Genomic DNA, 19,074 nt, shown 5'->3' with positions numbered 1-19,074 from the left:
AGGCACCAAGAACAAAAGCCCATGTGTGGGTTCTCTTCAGACTAATGCATCAAGAATGCTGCTGAGTCAGGATTTTATATGATTCAAGGTTATGCAGCCTGCCTATGTTATGTGATATAGGTTTATGTAGCGTGGTCTTGATGGAAGGCCCACAGAAGTTAAAAACAGGCTGGACAGCCATTGTGGCCTCTCATCCTGATGGTCTTGCCTTGGGATAGTTCAGTGAGTCCTTTGATGTTCTGCCTCACAGAAAGGAAATCTCTGTTCTTGCTTTCAGATGAGGTAAATATTTAGATTAATTTATAAATGGAAAGTCTTTTGAATATAGTAATAGTGCTACTGTATTTCCCTTAACTTTTTTGAGCTGGTTGACAGGAAATTGCTGTCTTTGGTATTGGGTTAGTGTGTGGCCAAGCTTTGGGTGGTGCTTCAGGTGTATGGTTCTTTCTCACTCAAGCTACATTCATGACTTTTACTTTGAAAAAAGGAGAAGGCTTCCCCTTGGCATCCGCAGGACAGCCTAGGATACAAACTTCACTAGTGTCAGATAGCTAGAGTGTCCTTAGATTTGTCAGAAAATGATAAAACCTGCCTTAGGAACTGTCTCACAAATTAATTTCTGTCAATATAAAAAGAAAGAGCAGACTTTGTTTTGAGGGTTACCCACTAGGGTCTGCAGGACCCAGAATAACAAATGTTGGGGTGAAAAAGAACACCTACCTCCAGGGTAAGAACATGTGCAACAGAAATGCTACCTTCGTTGGTTTGGGAGTAGATGATATTTTCTGTTGTTCCAGATATTTGAAGGAAATAGATTTACCTTGGGATGTTCTTAGTCCTGAGAGATGGTATTCTGGATGCCAGAATAGATTTACTGCTCACAGTCTATCAGGGAAAAATGGCAAAGTTATTTTTTTTGTTGAGGTGTTCAAAGTTCTGAGTCACAGACTGTGTGTGATGGGATTCTTGAAAAGCAGACAATGACAAAAAGGTAGAGTCACCTTGGCAGAAGGGAAGATAGTGGAGTTCAGAGTTGTGTTAATCAAGATTAAAGGCTAAACCAGAGTGTGGTGCATGTGACAAGAGACAATAGCCAGGACAAATACAGAAGCTGTATTTACTGAGTAAGGAGGCATAGGGGTCGAGATTCTGACACTCTCCAGCTACACGCTTGTGAAGGCAACTTCTTCAGGTCCCTCTTCTATGGATACAGACTTCAAAGGACTTGCACATCAAACATTTCATACTGAATCTACTTCTTGCCAGATTTTAAGGTTTCTAGGTGAGATACAATCATTACAGAATAACCCAACAATGGCAGTTCTGAAAATAACCTCTCACATCTTACCCGATTATCAGACTTCAAGCATGAACAATGACTCAGAGAACTTCTGTTTGAGTCAGGCATGAAGACAATTGTGTATCTTGGTTTATTTTTTTATTCTTCAGTTTTTTTAAATGTATTTTCAGCCTTCCATTTGCACTTACAGACTGTTAGAATATGAAACAATGCAACATGTTAATAACTGCCTTGCCACTATCATTTTTCTTAATTATTTTTTTACAAATAAAGCCATACGTCTCAGGCTGAAAAAAACTTCAGTTCTTTGTTTCCCATGGCAAAACATTGGCTTCTCAGACCCCTTGTAAACTTTGAACTCAGCAAAGCCTGACTGCTCCAGTATTGCTTCCTCTCCATCTCTTGGGGATCTCTTTGGTTTTGCAGATTTCTGAAAATAGTCCATTTTGTGACCTGCATGGAATCCTTGAAAAGGCCTGGAAACCTTCTTGCTAGGTTCCATAGTAGCAACAAGTCCACGGCCATTGGGCAGGGAACAGTGTTTAAAATACACTGGGGAGAATGTATTAGTTCTTTCATGAACTAGTTTATCCATTTCATATCCGTTTCTGCAGATTGGGATATCCCGTGATGCATTCTGTGTCCAGGTTGCATGGGGCTTGGAGCAACCTGGCTTAGTGGAAGTTGTCCCTGCCTGTGGCAGGAGGTTGCAACTGGGTGATCTTAAGGTCCTTTCCAACCCAAATCATTCTGTGATTCGAAGCTTGCCTGCAGGTAGCAGCACATTGTCAACTCCTTCCAGGAAATACTTGTCCTAAAGTTTGACTCTTGCTCCAGTGGAAAGGCTACAAGGTGAGTGTATGGGGGTAGAGAGGAGACCATTCATGCTGTGTAACTTTTGTGTGAATCAAAGACAGTAGGAAGCAGGAGGTGAAAATGGGCTTGGAGCATCTGCAAGGCTTCTTTGCCAGGAAAAACATGGACCTGTTGGAGAGTGTCCAGTGGAGGGCCACAAAAATGATCAGAGAGATGGAGCACCTCTGCTATGAGGAAAGGCTGAGAGGGTTGTTCAGCCTGGAGAAGGCTCCAGGTAGACCTTATTGAGGCCTTTCAGCTCTTAAAAGGGGTCTGTAAGAAAGATGGGGAAAGACTTTTTAGCAGGGCCTGTTGTGACAGGACAAAGGGTAGTGGTTTTAAACTAAAAGAGGGAGATTCAGGCTGGATGTGAGGAAGAAAGTTTTACAATGAAGGTGGTAAAAATTGGAACGGGTTGCCCAGAGAGGTGGTGGATGCACCATCCCTGGAGACATTCAAGGCCAGGCTGGATGTGGTTCTGGGCAACCCAGCAAATTTGTGATTCTGTGATCCTGTGATCCTGTGGTCCTGTGATCCTGTGATTCTGTGAACCTGACCTGGTTGGAGATGTCTCTGCTTATTAGAGAAGGGTTGGACTATATAACCATTAAGGTTCCTTCCAACCCAAGCTATTCTATGATTCTATGACTAGCTTAATGACGCCATGGAGGTAGCTCCCTCAAGCCATGGTGATGGGCAAGCTCAGGAATGAATGACAGGGAGGAATCTAACTAGGCATGACTGCTGGAGGGATGCAGGCAGGGCTGCCTCAACAAGTGGCCCCAGAGGAGGGAATGGCTGAAGTCTCTGCAGCAGCTAACACAGAGACTTCTTGCTCAGAAAGTTATTCAGTGCAGGGCTTTGAAGCACCTCTCATGTGAAGTCAAAGACACACTCACAGAATCACAAAATGGTTTGGGTTGGAAAGGACCTTAAGATCATGCAGTTCCAACCCCCCTGCCATGGGCAGGGATGCCTCACACTAGATCAGTTTGCTCAAGGCTTTATGCAGCCTGGCCTTGAACACTGTCAGGGACAGGGCATTTACCACTTTTTTGGGCAACCTGTGCCAGTGCCTCACCATCCTCACAGTAAAGAACTTCTTCCTTATGCCTAACCTGAACTTCCCCTATGTAAGTTTAAACTCATGTGCCTCTGTGTTACCAAGGAAGCCCTTGCATCCTGGGACTCCTCATTTGCGTCTCCATGCAAAAGACATTACAAATTACACTGTTCCCGTACTGCAGAGATTTGTATATACCATTGGCTGACTCTGAACCAGCTTTGGCAGCTCTCTATAAGGGATTGTGAAGCATAACATACAACTCCTTTTGTCAAGGAAACTTTCCAGGCATTGAGAAAGAATCCGGTCACCTCAAATGATGTTGATAAGGCTGTTGGGGTTATGACATGGATGATTTCAGAAGTGACATCTCTGAAGCAGTTTTTTGTTTTTTGGTTTTTTGGTTTTTTTTTTTTTCTAATTGAGGGAAGCTTTTGGTAGCTTCTGTTCTGAAACTCCTGAAGGCACACTTTGCCTTTTTCTGTCTGAGTTTTTCTTTCCAGATAGTTTTGTCTGTTTGGGGTTTTATCTATATTCCATCAGTGTCCCATCCTAGATTAAATTCCCACAAAGAAATGAAATAGTGCAAGCTGCAGAGAGGAGAGAAATCTAGTCTGGCTAGCATATACAATATTTGTGTGTGTGAAAGTGTATATGTTATGCTTCTGTCTGTGTCTCTATGAAGAAACTGCTGGAAGCAACCAAGATTTAAAGAGTTTCTTTCTGGGCATGATGTGTCTGCAATCACTGTTATTTCTTGACTATGGAAGTTCCACAGCTTCTTATGAAAATTCATCTCAACTACTCAGCCTGCCTACTGACCCTCAGGCTTGAGAAAACATGACAAATCACTGGCAGAAAATACATTTCAAATCAAGTAGAACTTGATTGTATGCAATAAGATGAGGTTTACAAGCACCTAATTTGAGTAATAGCCCATTCCAAATAACATTTTTCTCTGTCTGGTAAGCACCACTGCAGTGATATCACTGTAGCTACCAAGAAGCGTCACAGCACCAGTCTATTGCTATGCTGCTGTTAGCAAGCATCCACATTTCTTGATATATATTAAGAAAATAAGTGAAGGTGCATTAGTTATGTCTAAAAAGTTCCTACCTTTTCTGATAGGTTAGTGATTTCACCAGTTAGAATATATTACAGCTGTTTAAACATCCCTTGCAGCTACGTAGAGTCTCACAAGGATATTTCATCAGAATAACTCAACTGCATGGGAAAGGCTTGTAATGATTGTTGATTTGACTGCAGTTAATTTAGAACTTTGCTGTGGGAGGATGTCGTGTTTCAGTGATATTGGTTTAGCTCATGCCCTCATGCAGCATTATTTGTTCCTGCCAATAGGTTCCTACAGGGGTGTCCTTCAAGGAGACATAGAATCACAGAATCAACTAGGTTGGAAAAGACCTTTAAGATCATTAAGTCCAACCATTCCCCCAGCACATCCTGGCTTGTGTTAGCAATAGTGCGGCTCTTATGAAGACCATGTGAGGGAGCTGGGGGTGTTTAGTCTGGAGAAGAGAAGGCTCAGGGGGGACCTTATCACTCTCTACAACTACCTGAAAGGAGGATGGAGTCAGGAGGTGGCTGGTCTCTTCTCTCAAGGAACAAGTGAAACGACAAGAGGAAATGGCCTCAAGCTGCACCAGGGGAGGTTCAGGATATTAGGAACAATTTCTTCCCCGAAAGGATGGTCAGGCATTGGAACAGGCTGCCCAGGGCAGTGGTGGAATCACGGTCCCTGGAAGTGTTCACAAACCACAGGACTTGGCAGTGTTGGGGGATGGTCACTGCTCTGGCCCTGCTGGCCACATTATTTCTGATACGGGCCAGGATGCTGTTGGCCTTCTTGGCTGTCTGGGCACACTCCTGGCTCGTGTTCAATGACTGTTGACCAACAGCGGGTCCTTTTCCTCTGGGAAGCTTTCCAGCCACTCTTCCCCAAGCTTGTAGCATTGCATGAGGTTGGTATGACCAAATTGCAGGACCCAGCACTGAGCCTTCTTGTCTGTTATTGGTTTTGGTTTGTATTTTTTAATTGCCAAACACAATTTCCATTTCATGACAAACTAGGAACAGCTACTAGGCTAATAGGTATCTGTCATTCAGAATGACCTGATAGAGCTTTTTCCAGGCTGAAGCAGGTACTGCATTTTGTGATTAATTTGTGAAAGATATCAAACTCTGTGGATGGCCTGTCAGTGGTATGTCATTTGTAGGCATGAGAGCTGGTGTTCTTCTTACTTCTTATTATGCCGTACATTTTTAATTTAATATACTTAAAATCTCTGATCAGTGAAATGTTCACTTCAGTCGATTCATTAGCTTCCAAACCTCCTCTGTTGTAAAATATAAGCACACTTCCTAGTTGAAATAGTTTCTATTCCCTGATGGACTTCCACTCATTCTCTTTCTGCTCTGTGACTTCTCATTAAGCCTACAAGGCAGCACAAATAATTATTTTCTGATGCATTAAGTGTATTGTATACCAAACAGCCATGATACATAGAATGACACCATTTCATGTCAGGAACCACAAGATGGTGGTACATGGTGAGATGATTGAGACAAACAAAAAAAACAAATGTGGGAAGACAGAAGCTGCAGCAGGGTTATCATCTACCTCTGACCTAGGGGGAAGTTTTTGCAGCAGAAAGAAACCTGTGGCCAAGAGACCTGTCTTGACACAGTCTGCTGCAGTTTGGTTTCGAAAGGTTAAAGAAGTCTCATTTCCACACACACACACGTCTCACATTCTGCAGGAGATTGGTTTACTTTTCATCTGAGTGCATCATTCTGCATCCAAGCTACACTGAAGCACTTTTACCATGGCCTTTGTAGACACACAGGCCCTTAGGAAAGGCTGGTTATTACTTCAGTCGCTGGTAAAAGTACTACTCTTGTTTGCAAACAGGCTGTCTGAAAAAGTCGAGAGCTCACCTGAGCAGGTCCCATTGAAGATGAGACCAGAAAAACAGCTCAAAGAACTAGTTTTTCTGCAATGCTTCCAAGATAATTTATATGCCAACCTTCACTTCAGCGTGCACATGTGTTTAAATAGCACACATGCAATTCCAACCTTGTCATAAAAGGAAACACCTGTTGATGTACATGCAAAGCTCAATGTGAGCAGGGCCAGTGGGCCAGCCTGTCCCAGTGAGATAACTTGGGTTGGGGGCACACCGTCTCCAAAAAACCCAGCTCATCGGCTCACTGGCCCAGGCCCTCCAAAGTTAAAAGTTAGGCTTTCACTCCTACAGACATTCTCAATAGTACCATTCTCCCTTCCCAATCCACCATTATGCTTCTGTCCACTGCTGAAGAGCACCGAGCCAGGAGCTTCAAGGTCCTGCAGCTGCAGAAGGAAGGTCCAGGAGGAGGTATCTTTCTTCCCAAGACTAAAACACACACAGCAGGCAGGTTCCTCAGCCTCCTTTTACCTGGCTCCTGCCAGCTAGATCCTACTACAAGGCAGCAAGAGGAAAAAGGAAAAACCCAGAAACAAAAACAGTCATCAGACTTCTGCATCCAGTACCAAGAGGATATTCAACCACTGTGCCCTGGCTAGATGAAAAGTGCAAACCTGACTGATCTTTTGGAGAGAGTTTATTACTCAATGATACCTGGAAGGCCACAGAATTTGCAGTAAAAGTCTGTGACTGCTAGGTGGAAAAGGACCTGGGGGTGCTGATTGACAGAGATGACCATGAGCCAGCTTGTGCCCAGGCAGCCAAGAAGGCCAACAGCATCCTGGCCTGTATCAGCAAGAGCGTGGCCAGCAGGACCAGGGCAATGATCATCCCCCTGTACTGGGCACTGGCGAGGCTGCACCTCGAATCCTGTGTTCAGTTCTGGGCCCCTCACTACAAGGTGAGGTGCTGGAGTGGGTCCAGAGAAGGGCAATGGAGCTGGTGAAGGGCCTGGAGCACAAGTCTGATGAGGAACAGCTGAGGGAACTGGGGGGTTTAGTCTGGAGAAGAGAAGACTCGGGGGGGACCTTATCACTCTCTACAGCTACCTGAAAGGAGGATGGAACCAGGAGGTGGCTGGTCTCTGCTCCCAGGGGCAAGTGAAAGGACAAGAGGAAACAGCCTCAAGCTGCGCCAGGGGAGGCATTTTAAAGATGTGTAGATGAGGCCCACTTGATGATCTGAAAGGTCTCTTCCACCCTAAATGATTCTATGATTCTATGACAAAGAAGAAGAGAAAACTCATATGTCCCGGGCAGTGTTACTGTGAGTCTGAGATCAGGTCGGATGAATGTCACCTTATTTCTCTACATACATTGCATAGGCAACTTCATTGTCCTAGTTAAAGCAGAATAAAAAGGACCAGTGCAGAGGAATAAATCATATGCTAGCTGAAAAATTCACTTAAATACTTGAACTGGTAGTTGTAAGCTAGAAAGAGAAAACAGGAGGCTTAAAACATCCATTTGTTGCACAAATACATAAGTGCCATTGAGATTAAATGCTGGGTTTTGTGCAAGTACTGTACTGCTCAATACGTCTGGAGAGAAACTGCCCCTGTGCAGGGATGGGACTTCACAGAGGAAAAAACAGAGACAAGCATTTTAGTTTAGAGATGATGCTGATGGGGCTGGCAGGGTCTTGCTCTAAAAAGAAGACTTTCTTTCATCTGCCAAAGAAGACTCCCCGACAGCCTGTGAAATAGGAAAATCATTACATTCTGTTAACATGGCTATCTACCTCTTCAGTTTTGGGCTTCAATACCCATTTGCAGAGTGAAACATTGGTCTTGCACATGTTAGAACCTATTTCTGTCTCAGAAAAAATAATTCCTAGAAAGTTCTATTTGCCTCCATGTGGGTTTGTACCAAGTTTAAAAAGGCTCTTCAACATCAGCCTTTACAGTCTGCTTTGGGGTGTGTAAAGGAAATGAAACATTACTGTAGTGGTGAGAAGAGGCATTTGTCTCCAAACAGCTGGAGTTCCAAATACCTCCAAATAGCCTTAAATATTTCAAGTACCTTTACACAGAGTTTGCTCAACTTACCAGTTTATTTCCCAACAAGAAGGCTTCTGAGTATGCAGTTTGTCTGGCTGGTTCCAGAAGGACAGAGACTGAAGTCAAATACCAGAGACAGATAAACCTGAGTCTGGGGAGAGGGGGATGACTGAAGCAAAGGATGCCAGGGACAGTAAGAGAAAGAATTATCTGTCTAACTACGGACAGTGAAGCAAATGCTTGCTGCTCAGAACCCTTTTCTGAAGAAAATGCAGAGAATGACAAGGCCTGAGAGTTTTTTCATGTTATACCATGAACACAGACCAAGGTGTTTTAGAAAATTCCAAGATGTGGAATAAGTAAAGCTGAACAACAGTAATTGTTCTGATGATCACCCTCATGTCTTGATCACTGAAATAATCATCTAGTGTCTTGTCACAGTTCTGATTCTGTGAATAACTTCTCACGATTACCTCTATATATTTGGTTTGGTACCTGTTACATGAGGCGGGTCTCAGTGAAGCCTTTGTTCTAGGTGCTGCGTATCCTCAGACCTTTGTCTTTCCTGCTGGGAATATTTTAGATCCCAGCATGAACACTCACTGAACAAAAAGGACCAATTCAGTGAATTCCACTAGGTTCAGAAACAGGAATTACTACAGATGCTGAGAAAATACTAAGCTGACCAACAATCTGGAAAATGGAGATGGAGGAAAAATGAAAAGACCAAAAGCAGACTAAGTCTGTATCGCAGTGTAATGAGCACTGCAGTGGCCAGCTAGCTGTTGACCACAGCCTTCTTTACTGTTTTGCCTTCAACTCTGCAGTACTTTGATAAAAGGTGAGACAAAGGGCTGGCAGGAACAGCATAAGGCTGATCCTTGGAGCAAGGGATAGACCAGACTAGGCTTGCATTCTCATTTATTTGGAAGGTAATCTAACCAATTTGTGTGGGGAAAACGAACATAATAAAAAACCAAATCCATACCTTCATGTGCAGCTTTTTCTCAGTATCGTTAATTTATAAATAATGTAAAATGAGGCTTTGAGTGCTCCTTTTCTTCTCCTTCCTCATGTCCACTTGTGTTTTGCAACTACGTAACTTGCAAAATCCCCATGATCCATGTTTCACCACTTGATGTGTTCAGATGGACTTCATTGGGATCCTTCCAATAACATTTTTCTGTAATATCTCAGAAAACTTAATGCTGAAATCGATAGGCATTTCACTGACCTGGAAATAATCCTAAAACCAGAGTTTGGCCCAGGGGCAGAAATGAACAGAAACACTTCCCTTCTCCACTGTATAAGACACTTGTGTTGAGCAGATCTGGAAAAGTAAACAGCAGTAGCGTTCCATTACGTGCTTTGAGCTTCGAATTTCAGTAAGAATTTCTTCATTTAATACAATGTTAATGATCCTTATCAGAGATCCGCACCATACTAAAAAGACCAGAGAAACAGCATTTCAGAGGCATTATGATTTCTCAAGTGAGCTCCTCAAGTGAACTTGGCATCAGCTCTTTCTTTATGAAAGATGAATCACTAATGCATTCCAGTAGGTGTATTAGTTATAGTTAATTAATAAATTGTTATGGTTCCTTTGGAGCTGTTCAATACTAATGTATGAACACTGTATTTCGTTCACGTAAGTGCCACTTTGGATTATCATACATACCCTCCTGAAAGGCTGTTACATTTTTAGTAAATGTTTAGAAACTTTAACAGGCGGAAGTCATGGGTTTTTTTCAGCTGGAATAATTGGTGTGGCATTTACTTTTTTGATGAAAAATAGTAATCGTTGGCTAGTAAAACTGCTGAAGGAAAAGATCCTGCACTTTTATTTCCCAGTTGAAGGAGTAGGAGGCAGATAGCAGAGGCGGCTTCATTCTTATCACTGAAGAAATGTGCAAATATTTTTGCTGTAAAATTGCTTTCTACAGCAAGAATGGAGCTGTACTCTTTTGCTTCCAAAATATTCCTAAAAGCATTGTTTGTTCCAGTCATACATAAATGAAGAGCAGAGGTAGAGTACTTTTTGTACTTGCAAAGAGCATCAGGTTAATGTGGACACAGACAATAAAATCTTTCCAGGCTATTGCCTTATTGTACTTACTTAAGGAAAATTTTTGTTTCCAAAACACGATGGCCTGGATCCCTAGGGCCAGGACCCTCTCTGTCTTCCCCTTTTTGTCAATGGAACAGAAAGACCAGGCAGACAACCATGCTGCCCAGGTGGTGTGGAACAGTCAAAGGCTTTATTCTGGTCGGTTGACAGTATGTACTGGTTCTTTGTGGATAGATTGTTTTGGTCTCATTCTTGACCAGAAAAATATTTTTGTCCATGTAATTAAGGATTCTTGAACTGGCCCTAGTCTGAATACATGTATTTTGGATTACATTGTTTGTAACATAGAATCATAGAATAATTAGGGTTGGAAAGGACCTTAAGATCATCTAGTTCCAATCCCCTCACCATGGGCATCTTTTGCTCATGTCAACTCTGATAAATTTCCATTGGATTCTGCCAGACTCTGGCCTGAAACAAGCATTTCCTGGTGGAAGCTGACTCAAAAAAGTAAGAAATCAGAACTGCCTTACATTGTACACCTCTGCAGGATACAAAATCTTCAAGAGGGACTGGCATCTAGATTCAGGGCTGTTTTACAGATGGGAAAACTGAAGAAAGGAAATGTTTGAAAAGCTCACAATATACATAAGTCACCATAAGTCTCAGTAAAGAACCCAGAAGAGAGCACAGGAGATCTTACTGGGCAGAGATCAGTTCAGTCATTCTTTCCCAGTCTTGTTTTCAAAGAAGAGTCAGACAATAAAACATGGGAAAGTCCAAGTCATCAAAACCATCTTGCAATGTCAAGAACTCTCAGAGTGAGAGACAAAATTGAGGTTGTGCTGCCCTTCCATCACTGACTGCTTTTTATTCCTTCCTGTTAGGTCCATCTGGTTGCTAAAAGCCCCAAGGCCATTGTTTTGTTTCCACTCAGTCCTTAGAGGGAAACTTACATTTCTGCTGGGTTTAAAAAAAGTTTCAGGAGTTATTTGTGTACAAGATAATCGTAGAATTCTAGAATCATAGAATGGCTAGGGCTGGAAAGGGCCTTCAGATCATCCAGTTCTAACCCCCTGCCATGGGCAGGGATGCCTCACACTAGACCAGATTGCTCCTGGTCTAGTGGAACCAACCTGGTTCCAACCTGTCCTTGAACACTTCCAGGGATGGACCATTCAGAACTTCCTTGGGCAACCTGTGCCAGTGTCTCACCACCCTCACAGTAAAGACCTTCTGCCTTATACCAAACCTAAATCTCCCATTTCAGTTTGAACCTATTGCCCCTTCCTTGTCCTATCACTACAGTCCTTGATGAAGAGTCCCTCTCTGGCATCCTTATAGGTCCCCTTCAGTTACTGGAAAGCTGCTATGAGATTTTCATGTAGATTCACTTCTCCAGGCTAAACAGCCCCAGTTGTCTTAGGCTAGAATCATAGTAATTATAGAACAGTTCCAGTTGGAAGGGACCTTCAAAGGTCATCTAGTCCAACCCCCCTGCAATTAGCAGGGATATCTTCAGCTAGATCAGATTGCCCAGAACCACATCCAGCCTGGCCTTGAATGTCTCCAGGGATGGTGCATCCACCACCTCTCTGGGCAACCCGTTCCAATTTTTACCACCTTCATTGTAAGGAATTTTTTCCTCACATCCCGCCTGAATCTCCCTTTTCGAGTTTGAAACCCTCACCCCTTGTCCTGTCACAACAGGCCCTGCTAAAAAGTCTTTCCCCATCTTTCTTACAGACCCCTTTTAAGAGCTGAAAGGCCTCAATAAGGTCTACCTGGAGCCTTCTCCAGGCTGAACTACCCTCTCAGCCTTTCCTCATAGCAGAGGTGTTCCATCTCTCTCATCACTTTTGTGGCCCTTCTCTGGACCGTCTCCAACAGGTCCATATCTTTTCTGTAGTGAGAACTCCAGAGCTGGATGCAGCACTCTAGGGAGGGGTCTCAGAACACTCTGGATTCTTGTATGGGAGGTTCTCTACACCCGCTATCATCCTCATGGCTGTATGAGCTACCAGTACTAAGTCTGCGGCTGTTTCATTCTGGTGAGTCAGAACAACTCATGGGTGATTCAGTTGATTATGGAAGGCATTGTGGAATGGAAGTGTGTTGCAGTAGTACTGAAAAAAATCTGAAAAGCTTCTAGATATTAGTGGGTTAGGTCTGGCCGTAGAATACATACTCCTTACTTTCCATTTTATTTTAGACTGAACTAGCTTCTTCATAAAATGCTATTTAGTGATCATTTATCACCTTGTCTTAGCTGCAGAGGAGGTTAGTGATACACTGGAAACACCTCTTTCTTCTATAAGGGTGAAGGAAGTGTATCAAAACAGGATTGCTGTCCAAACATAACAAGTTTGGGATCCTGATATTTCTTGTCTATATTTAATGCTTGGGAGAAGCTACACTCACACCGCTCCCGTCATCCCTGTTGGGAACTGGATTTCATCCTGGTGGTGAAAACTGCTTTCTCAGCCAGTGCAGTTCATTCAGGTGTAACCAGCAGATGTAATGACTACTGAAGGAAGGTTGGAAGTACAGTGCAATGTTTTAAGAGCAGGGGAACAGAGGTTCAGTTTGTATTTTGTTTAAAAGAATCTCACCTACTTGTGTGTATTTTGGCTGTGATGACAATAAAGTTTATGTCACAGCAGCCAGGGGGAAGAGTTTGAAAGTGTCTCCATAACATTAAAGGGGTTTGGACAAAAATGCTTGGACAAGATCTGATTCGTAGAATCATAGAATCATAGAATGCTTTGGGTTGGAAGGATGACAGAGGGTATGTGCCATGAATATTCCGGCTGGAGATCATTTGCGGTCTGTGAGTGTTTTCATCTTTTTATCCAGTTTTCCCCATACAACGGAAGTGTCAAAATGCTTGTGGTTAGCTAGCTGAATGAAGACAGTCATCTTTATTGTTATTATTTACCACTTGGTAAAAAAAAAAAAAAAGAAAAAAAAAATTAGTCCATACAATTAGATCTTGTCACGTTTAAAATGACCAGTTTCTCCATACTTCTCTATGGGAGATGTAAAGGGGCCATTTCCGTTTCTCTGTCACGTTTTGGGGGTTTGTAGGGTTGCTTTTGGTTCAGGGCTGCTTTCAATTTAGGGCTCTGGAAAAACATAGAACCACAGAGTGGTTTGAGTTGGCAGGGGCCTTAAAGCTCATCCAGTTCCAACCCCCTGCCACAGGCAGGGACACCTTCCACTGGACCAGGTTGCTCCAAGCCCCGTCCAGCCTGGCCTTGAACACAGCCAGGAATGGGGCAGCCACAGCTTCTGTGGGCAACCTGTGCCTGTGCCTCATCACGTGTGATCTGGAAAAGAAATGTGGAAGGGAAAAGCCATAGGATCTGCTCACCTCCCAAGGAATACCTTGGTGGTTTTTAGAGGCAGTAGTTAACCTGGTAACTGCCATCTCTGGAGCAATTCAGGAGGATCATCCTGTTGCAGATGTTTTTCCCCATAAGAACCAAGGTTCCATCATTGCCATCCCAAGAACTGATGTGGAATGCAAGAGCAAGAACAGTCCTCTGGCACTGTTGAGACGCTGAAAAGGTAATTTATAAGGGAGGCATAAGTGGTTGTGAAAACCTCTTCACTTTACTTAGCTTCTAATAACGCCAACTAGCAGTGACTTGAAAGGACTTTGACAGTATCTCCTTCCAGCCTAAGCCTTTGAAAAGGCCCAATAACTTTGCCTTATGCAAGGTAAGAGATGTTAAATATGTAACCAGACACCTACAGTGTTCTTCCAGGGTGAAGGTACCTTTTTTAGTAAATGATGAAGGGTGTGTACCTGCTCCAGGGCAAGTCTAACATGACTCCCAAAAGATATGTGTCTTCACTTTGTCCTGTAACCAGGCTTGATCCTGCTGCAGCCCTCTGGTGCCCCGATGATGAATTACCACAGTAAATGCCCTCCTCTTTTCCCCAGCACCCTCTTTCCTCCCCAGCTGGATTTTTTGCCAGTCATCTGCCAACAAAAATGCTTCTGAAATACAGAGTAGATTGCTTTATGCAGCCATCTGGGGACAGATGTGTGTGCAGGAGGCATCCTTATTTGCATGGCTATGCAAGGGCTTCTCACAATAACAAAGAGCTAGCTCAGAAGCACACAGGGGCTGAAAATTTGGGAGCAATGCACATGCAGGGTTAGAAAGAGCACAAGGCAGAGCCAGGATTCCACCTGCACACTAAACATTAGAGGCAGTGGTGCCCAAGGGTAAAAAAAGACATGCAGAGATGCTGTTTCTTTCTGGTCTGTGGTAGGAATCTCAAAATCACCAACAGCTCCAAATGTCTGCTAATACTGTGTGCTCTTACCTGTCATGGGATGTGTAATTTCTGGCAGCAATTAAGACTGTGATTACTCATCCCTGCAACTGAGATTTCAAATTCCTTTCCTAACCCTGGTGTTATTCCTTTCTGGATGTGCTACCTGTCTGTTACATTAAAGATCCTCCAAAATCAATCTTCAGCCATTTGACTTCAGGTTACATATAAGGAAGAAGTTCTTTACTGTAAGGGTCGTGAGGCACCGGCACAGTTTGCCCCGAAAAGTCGTAAATGCTCCATCCCTGGCAATATTCAAGGCCAGGTTGGACGGAGCCTTAGGCTTTATGTTCTAGTGTGAGGCATCCCTGCCCATGGCAGAGGGGTTGGAACTACATGATCTTAAGGTCCTTTCCAACCCAAACCTTTCTATGATTCTATGACTGAGCTGATGGAATGAAAACATCATGTGGTTGACAGCTTACCCTCTTTGCGACTGCAAACTGCTTATGTTGCTTTCATGTAAGCCTAGAGCTGCAGTGTCTTTCTCTTGCAGCCCTGCTTCTTCCACCAGTGCCAGGTAAGTCACCTGGTCAGACTGGGTTCACTAGCCATCTCCTGCTTCTGTGTGGAGTGTGCCTCCTCCACAATGGAAGGAGAAACATTTCCAGTAGAAGGAGGTCCTGACTGTGGGGAAGGAGAGAGCTGGAATCATGGTGGGTTTCCCACATTCTTACAGGGCTGACTTTGTCTTGTGCTTTCTCTAGGGGCTACCAAAGACATGGGGAAGATGCTGGGTGGGGATGAGGAGAAAGACCCAGATGCTGCCAAGAAAGAAGAGGAACGACAGGAAGCTCTCAGGCAACAAGAGGAAGAGAGGAAAGCCAAATATGCCAAGATGGAGGCTGAAAGAGAAGTTATGAGACAAGGGATCCGAGACAAGGTAAGGCATCTGGCTTTCAGCACACGCTGGGCATCTCATAATGCTCAGTGGAGAACTACAGGTTTCAGCTGACTTGAGACCAGTTCCCTGAGTAGCTCCATAGAGCCAGGTAATTCCTTTGCCACACTGGACTTTCTAATCTTGTGCACTGTCCCTTGAGCTTTGTCCCTTCTGTATGGGAGGTTTAAACATACCTCTCATACAGAAAAACCCTGTAAAGTTGAAATAGAGTGTGAAGACGAGGGGAGAAAAATTACTATTTTTTTCATAATCTCTTAAATGCTCACATTATTTTGACTGTTAGAAGCTTCTCTGTCCCTTTGCGGATGCTTTCCAAGGTTACATTTCTGGTGTATATGAAGGGTCCTAATTCAGCATGTTTCTGAGAGATACAGTTCAAGTGTCTTTTGTATTGCTTCCAAGGCTTTCTTTGTGTTGACAGGTGACAAATCTACTCTAGTTTTCATATCTAGGCTTCCACTACTCACAGGGAATTGATCCATCTGAAAGAAAGTTTTGTTTATCTGAGGGACTTAACCATTGGAAAGCACTGGCTTCTGCTTGAGTTGATGATGTTCTTGTAATGACACAGTTTGGTGTGAGAAGGAAATGAAAAATTGGGACGATTGAGACAGAGATTGAAATGCAGAAAACAAACCTTTACTAGAGAAATTAGCTAAATTTAAGGTGGCTGAACACATTGTTACCATAAATTAGCTTTTGGGGATTGGTGTGTGGAGGGAGAAGGCAGTTTTGCTGCCTCATCCTCAAGACAGGATCAAAATTGTCTTTTTATAATAATTTAGTTTTATAGGAAGAGATCCTGGAGCTTAGATAACTTGCAAAGAAACGTGGGTAATGATTGGAGGAGAGGTTTCTGATGATGAAGGCCTGTGTGTTGACTTACATTGTATGCCAAAGAATAATAGGAAATACCTGTAGACAGAATGAGGAAGTCCTGGTCAGTATAAGAGATGTTCCCTCTGCAGGGCCTACCATTGCACAGGTTACAGTGCCCTAAGAAAATGTCTGGGAGTAGCTTCAAAGCCTCATCAAAGGGCTGAGGGAGGCTCTCCACAAACAAAACTGTGCCTGCACTGGGTCAAACTTCTGATGCAATCTTTATGATTCATGAGGAAAGCATGGTTAAGGATGAATTGTTGTGGTGGCATAGTACATCTTGTAAAGAGGCATTGAGAATTGTTCATCGAATAAAGAAATTCTGGATTACACATCTAAAATACCAGAAAGTACTTACAGGGAATTGTCTGCGTATGACACTGCCAGAGAAAGATATTAATATGGTCATTTAAAAGAGGGTATTGGCGACCAGGCAGACACAGAACCCCTACCTGATCAAAATTTGTTGTTTCATAACGTATTTAATGAATATGTATCTAGTGTAATATATTAATATAAAAATATCAATGTGTGTAGTATATGTTCAATGTATGTTTATAGGTTTATATATGTTTATATATGTAATATGTTTATATTGCTTAGAACTGTTTCTAAGCAATAACAAAGGTCTGCATTAGGTATGAGGGGGGAAAAAAAGAGTAATGAATTTCTGAGTTGCAGGCAGATGGTCTGATGTCCTGTTTTCACTGGTTGCTGTCTCTTCTGGTAGATCATTGAAGGGTTCCCGGAAGCAGATGCATATTTCTGTTGGGCAGACTGCTGTAAAACCATTTAAAAAGTCTGAGATGCCCCTGTTACAAATCCAGGGTGATCCATACTAGAATTCACATGTTCATGTGTAAGATGCACATAGCCTGAGCTTGGATGAAACATCCAGCCAATGGGAATTTCACTGGGGTACTGTTGGCTATCTAGACTTGGCTGAGTCAGGCTGAGTACTGAGTGGTGAAGGCTCTTGGAAATGGATTGACTCCTGAGCCATATGGCAAGGGGTTGGCTCTGCAGAGGAAATAAACAGGGATTCTTGGAGCAATGTTATTTCACCTCATTGAAATGTCTGGATTGGAACAGGCATTGAAAGCTTTTCTGGTGATGTGGTGGGTGATCTTTGAGATTAGCAACAGGAATTCCTGTTTTGGGGAGTGCACCTGGATTGGAAAAACGCCACATAGTTTCCCATGGTTCTCTTTCTCCTGGGGATAATCCCAGGTGGCATGCATTTGAAAGATGAAGTTGCTTTCTGCAGAACTAGAAAAGATGGATAAAGCCATAGAAAGGAGCTGTATTGGGTTTTGAATTTTTTTTTTTTTTTTTTTTGAAGTTTGAGAGATATGTGAAAGAAGGCAATTACTTTGTCCTGACAAAGAGATGGTTTTGAAGATATACAAGACTCTATCTCTAAGTATTTTTGGCTAGAAATGTGAAACAGATATTGAAAGAATAGAAAAAAGGGCTGAATTATTTCCTCCATTACTTTTCTATTTAGAGATTACCTTAATTTTTCCACCAACTCCTGTAAAAATAAAAATATAGAGAAGGAGAAAACTGAAAAAGAAATGTATACACATTCCCCCCCACACCTTTTCCCATAGAATGGAAGCAGAGCAACTGGCAACGCAGAAGTAAACCCATCTGGGCTACTGCATTGTGGCAAGATATCGCTGCTCGGGTGCAGAACCTGGTGGTGAAGGTACGCCACGTAGATGCTCATGTACCCAAGAGTCAGGTCACTGAGGAACACCAGAACAACCAGCAAGTGGATAAAGCTGCTAAGATTGAAGTGGCTCAGATGGACTTAGATTGGCAACATAAGGGTGAATTATTTTTAGCCCGGTGGGCCCATGACACCTCAGGCCATCAAGGCAGAGATGCAACATATAGATGTATACATGTATGTATACACACACAAGTTGCTGTAAGCAGATATGAATTAAATCCAAGAAGTTTTAAGTATTAGAGATCTTTCTGATAATACGTACTCATTTCTTACATAGAAGAGTGAGAAATGAGTACTTGAATTCAGTGAGTGAGCAGGCACATACTATTTATGTAGAATACAAGTTTCAAATTGTGTGTCCTAAGTCATTAACTTCAACAGTTAGTTAGTAGGTGTGACCTACAGAAAGGACAGGTTCATCATGTTTGTTGTTTGTTGTTCTGGACCTTTTGCCTTGACTCTCAAACAAGTGTGAGGAATGTATTGTCGTGTTTAGGACTACGGGAAATGTGGCAGCTATGACAGAGCTTGAAAGGAATGATGACAGGTACTAGATATGTTCCAGCATGTGCTAACTTCAGGTTTTAAATCCAATATGTTAAATTGAGACATGTGTTTCCCCAGCCCAGCATGGCAGCTGGGTGCAGAAATTACTTTGGAAAAGGGTAGAATGAATTTAACTGGGGGTGTTTAGTCTGGAGAAGAGAAGGCTCAGGGGGACTTTATCACTCTCTACAACTACCTGAAAGGAGGATGGAGCCAGGAGGTGGCTGGTCTCTGCTCCCAGGGGACAAGTGAAAGGACAAGAGGAAATGGTCTCAAGCTGCGCCAGGGGAGGTTTAGACTGGATATTAGGGACAATTTCTTCCCTGAAAGGGTGGTCAGGCATTGGAACAGGCTGCCCAGGGCAGTGGTGGAATCACTGTTCTTGGAAGTG

General features: G+C 43.0%; 1 protein-coding gene across 1 annotated transcript in view; it reads left to right on the top strand.

Annotated features, from left to right (window-relative positions):
- Window positions 1-19,074, top strand: part of LOC115600723 (complexin-1) — a 115,446-nt gene that overhangs the window by 62,142 nt on the left and 34,230 nt on the right. Inside the window, exon 3 of the mRNA XM_030470013.1 lies at window positions 15,324-15,499. Coding sequence (XP_030325873.1) covers window positions 15,324-15,499 — 176 coding nt within the window. The remainder of the gene's footprint in view (window positions 1-15,323; window positions 15,500-19,074) is intronic.

This window comes from Strigops habroptila, chromosome Z (genome assembly GCF_004027225.2).
Source record: "Strigops habroptila isolate Jane chromosome Z, bStrHab1.2.pri, whole genome shotgun sequence".
Taxonomy (NCBI): Eukaryota; Metazoa; Chordata; class Aves; order Psittaciformes; family Psittacidae; genus Strigops; species Strigops habroptila.
The sequence above is the reverse complement of the archived record's forward strand: the minus strand, read 5'-3'. Positions and strand labels throughout refer to the sequence as shown.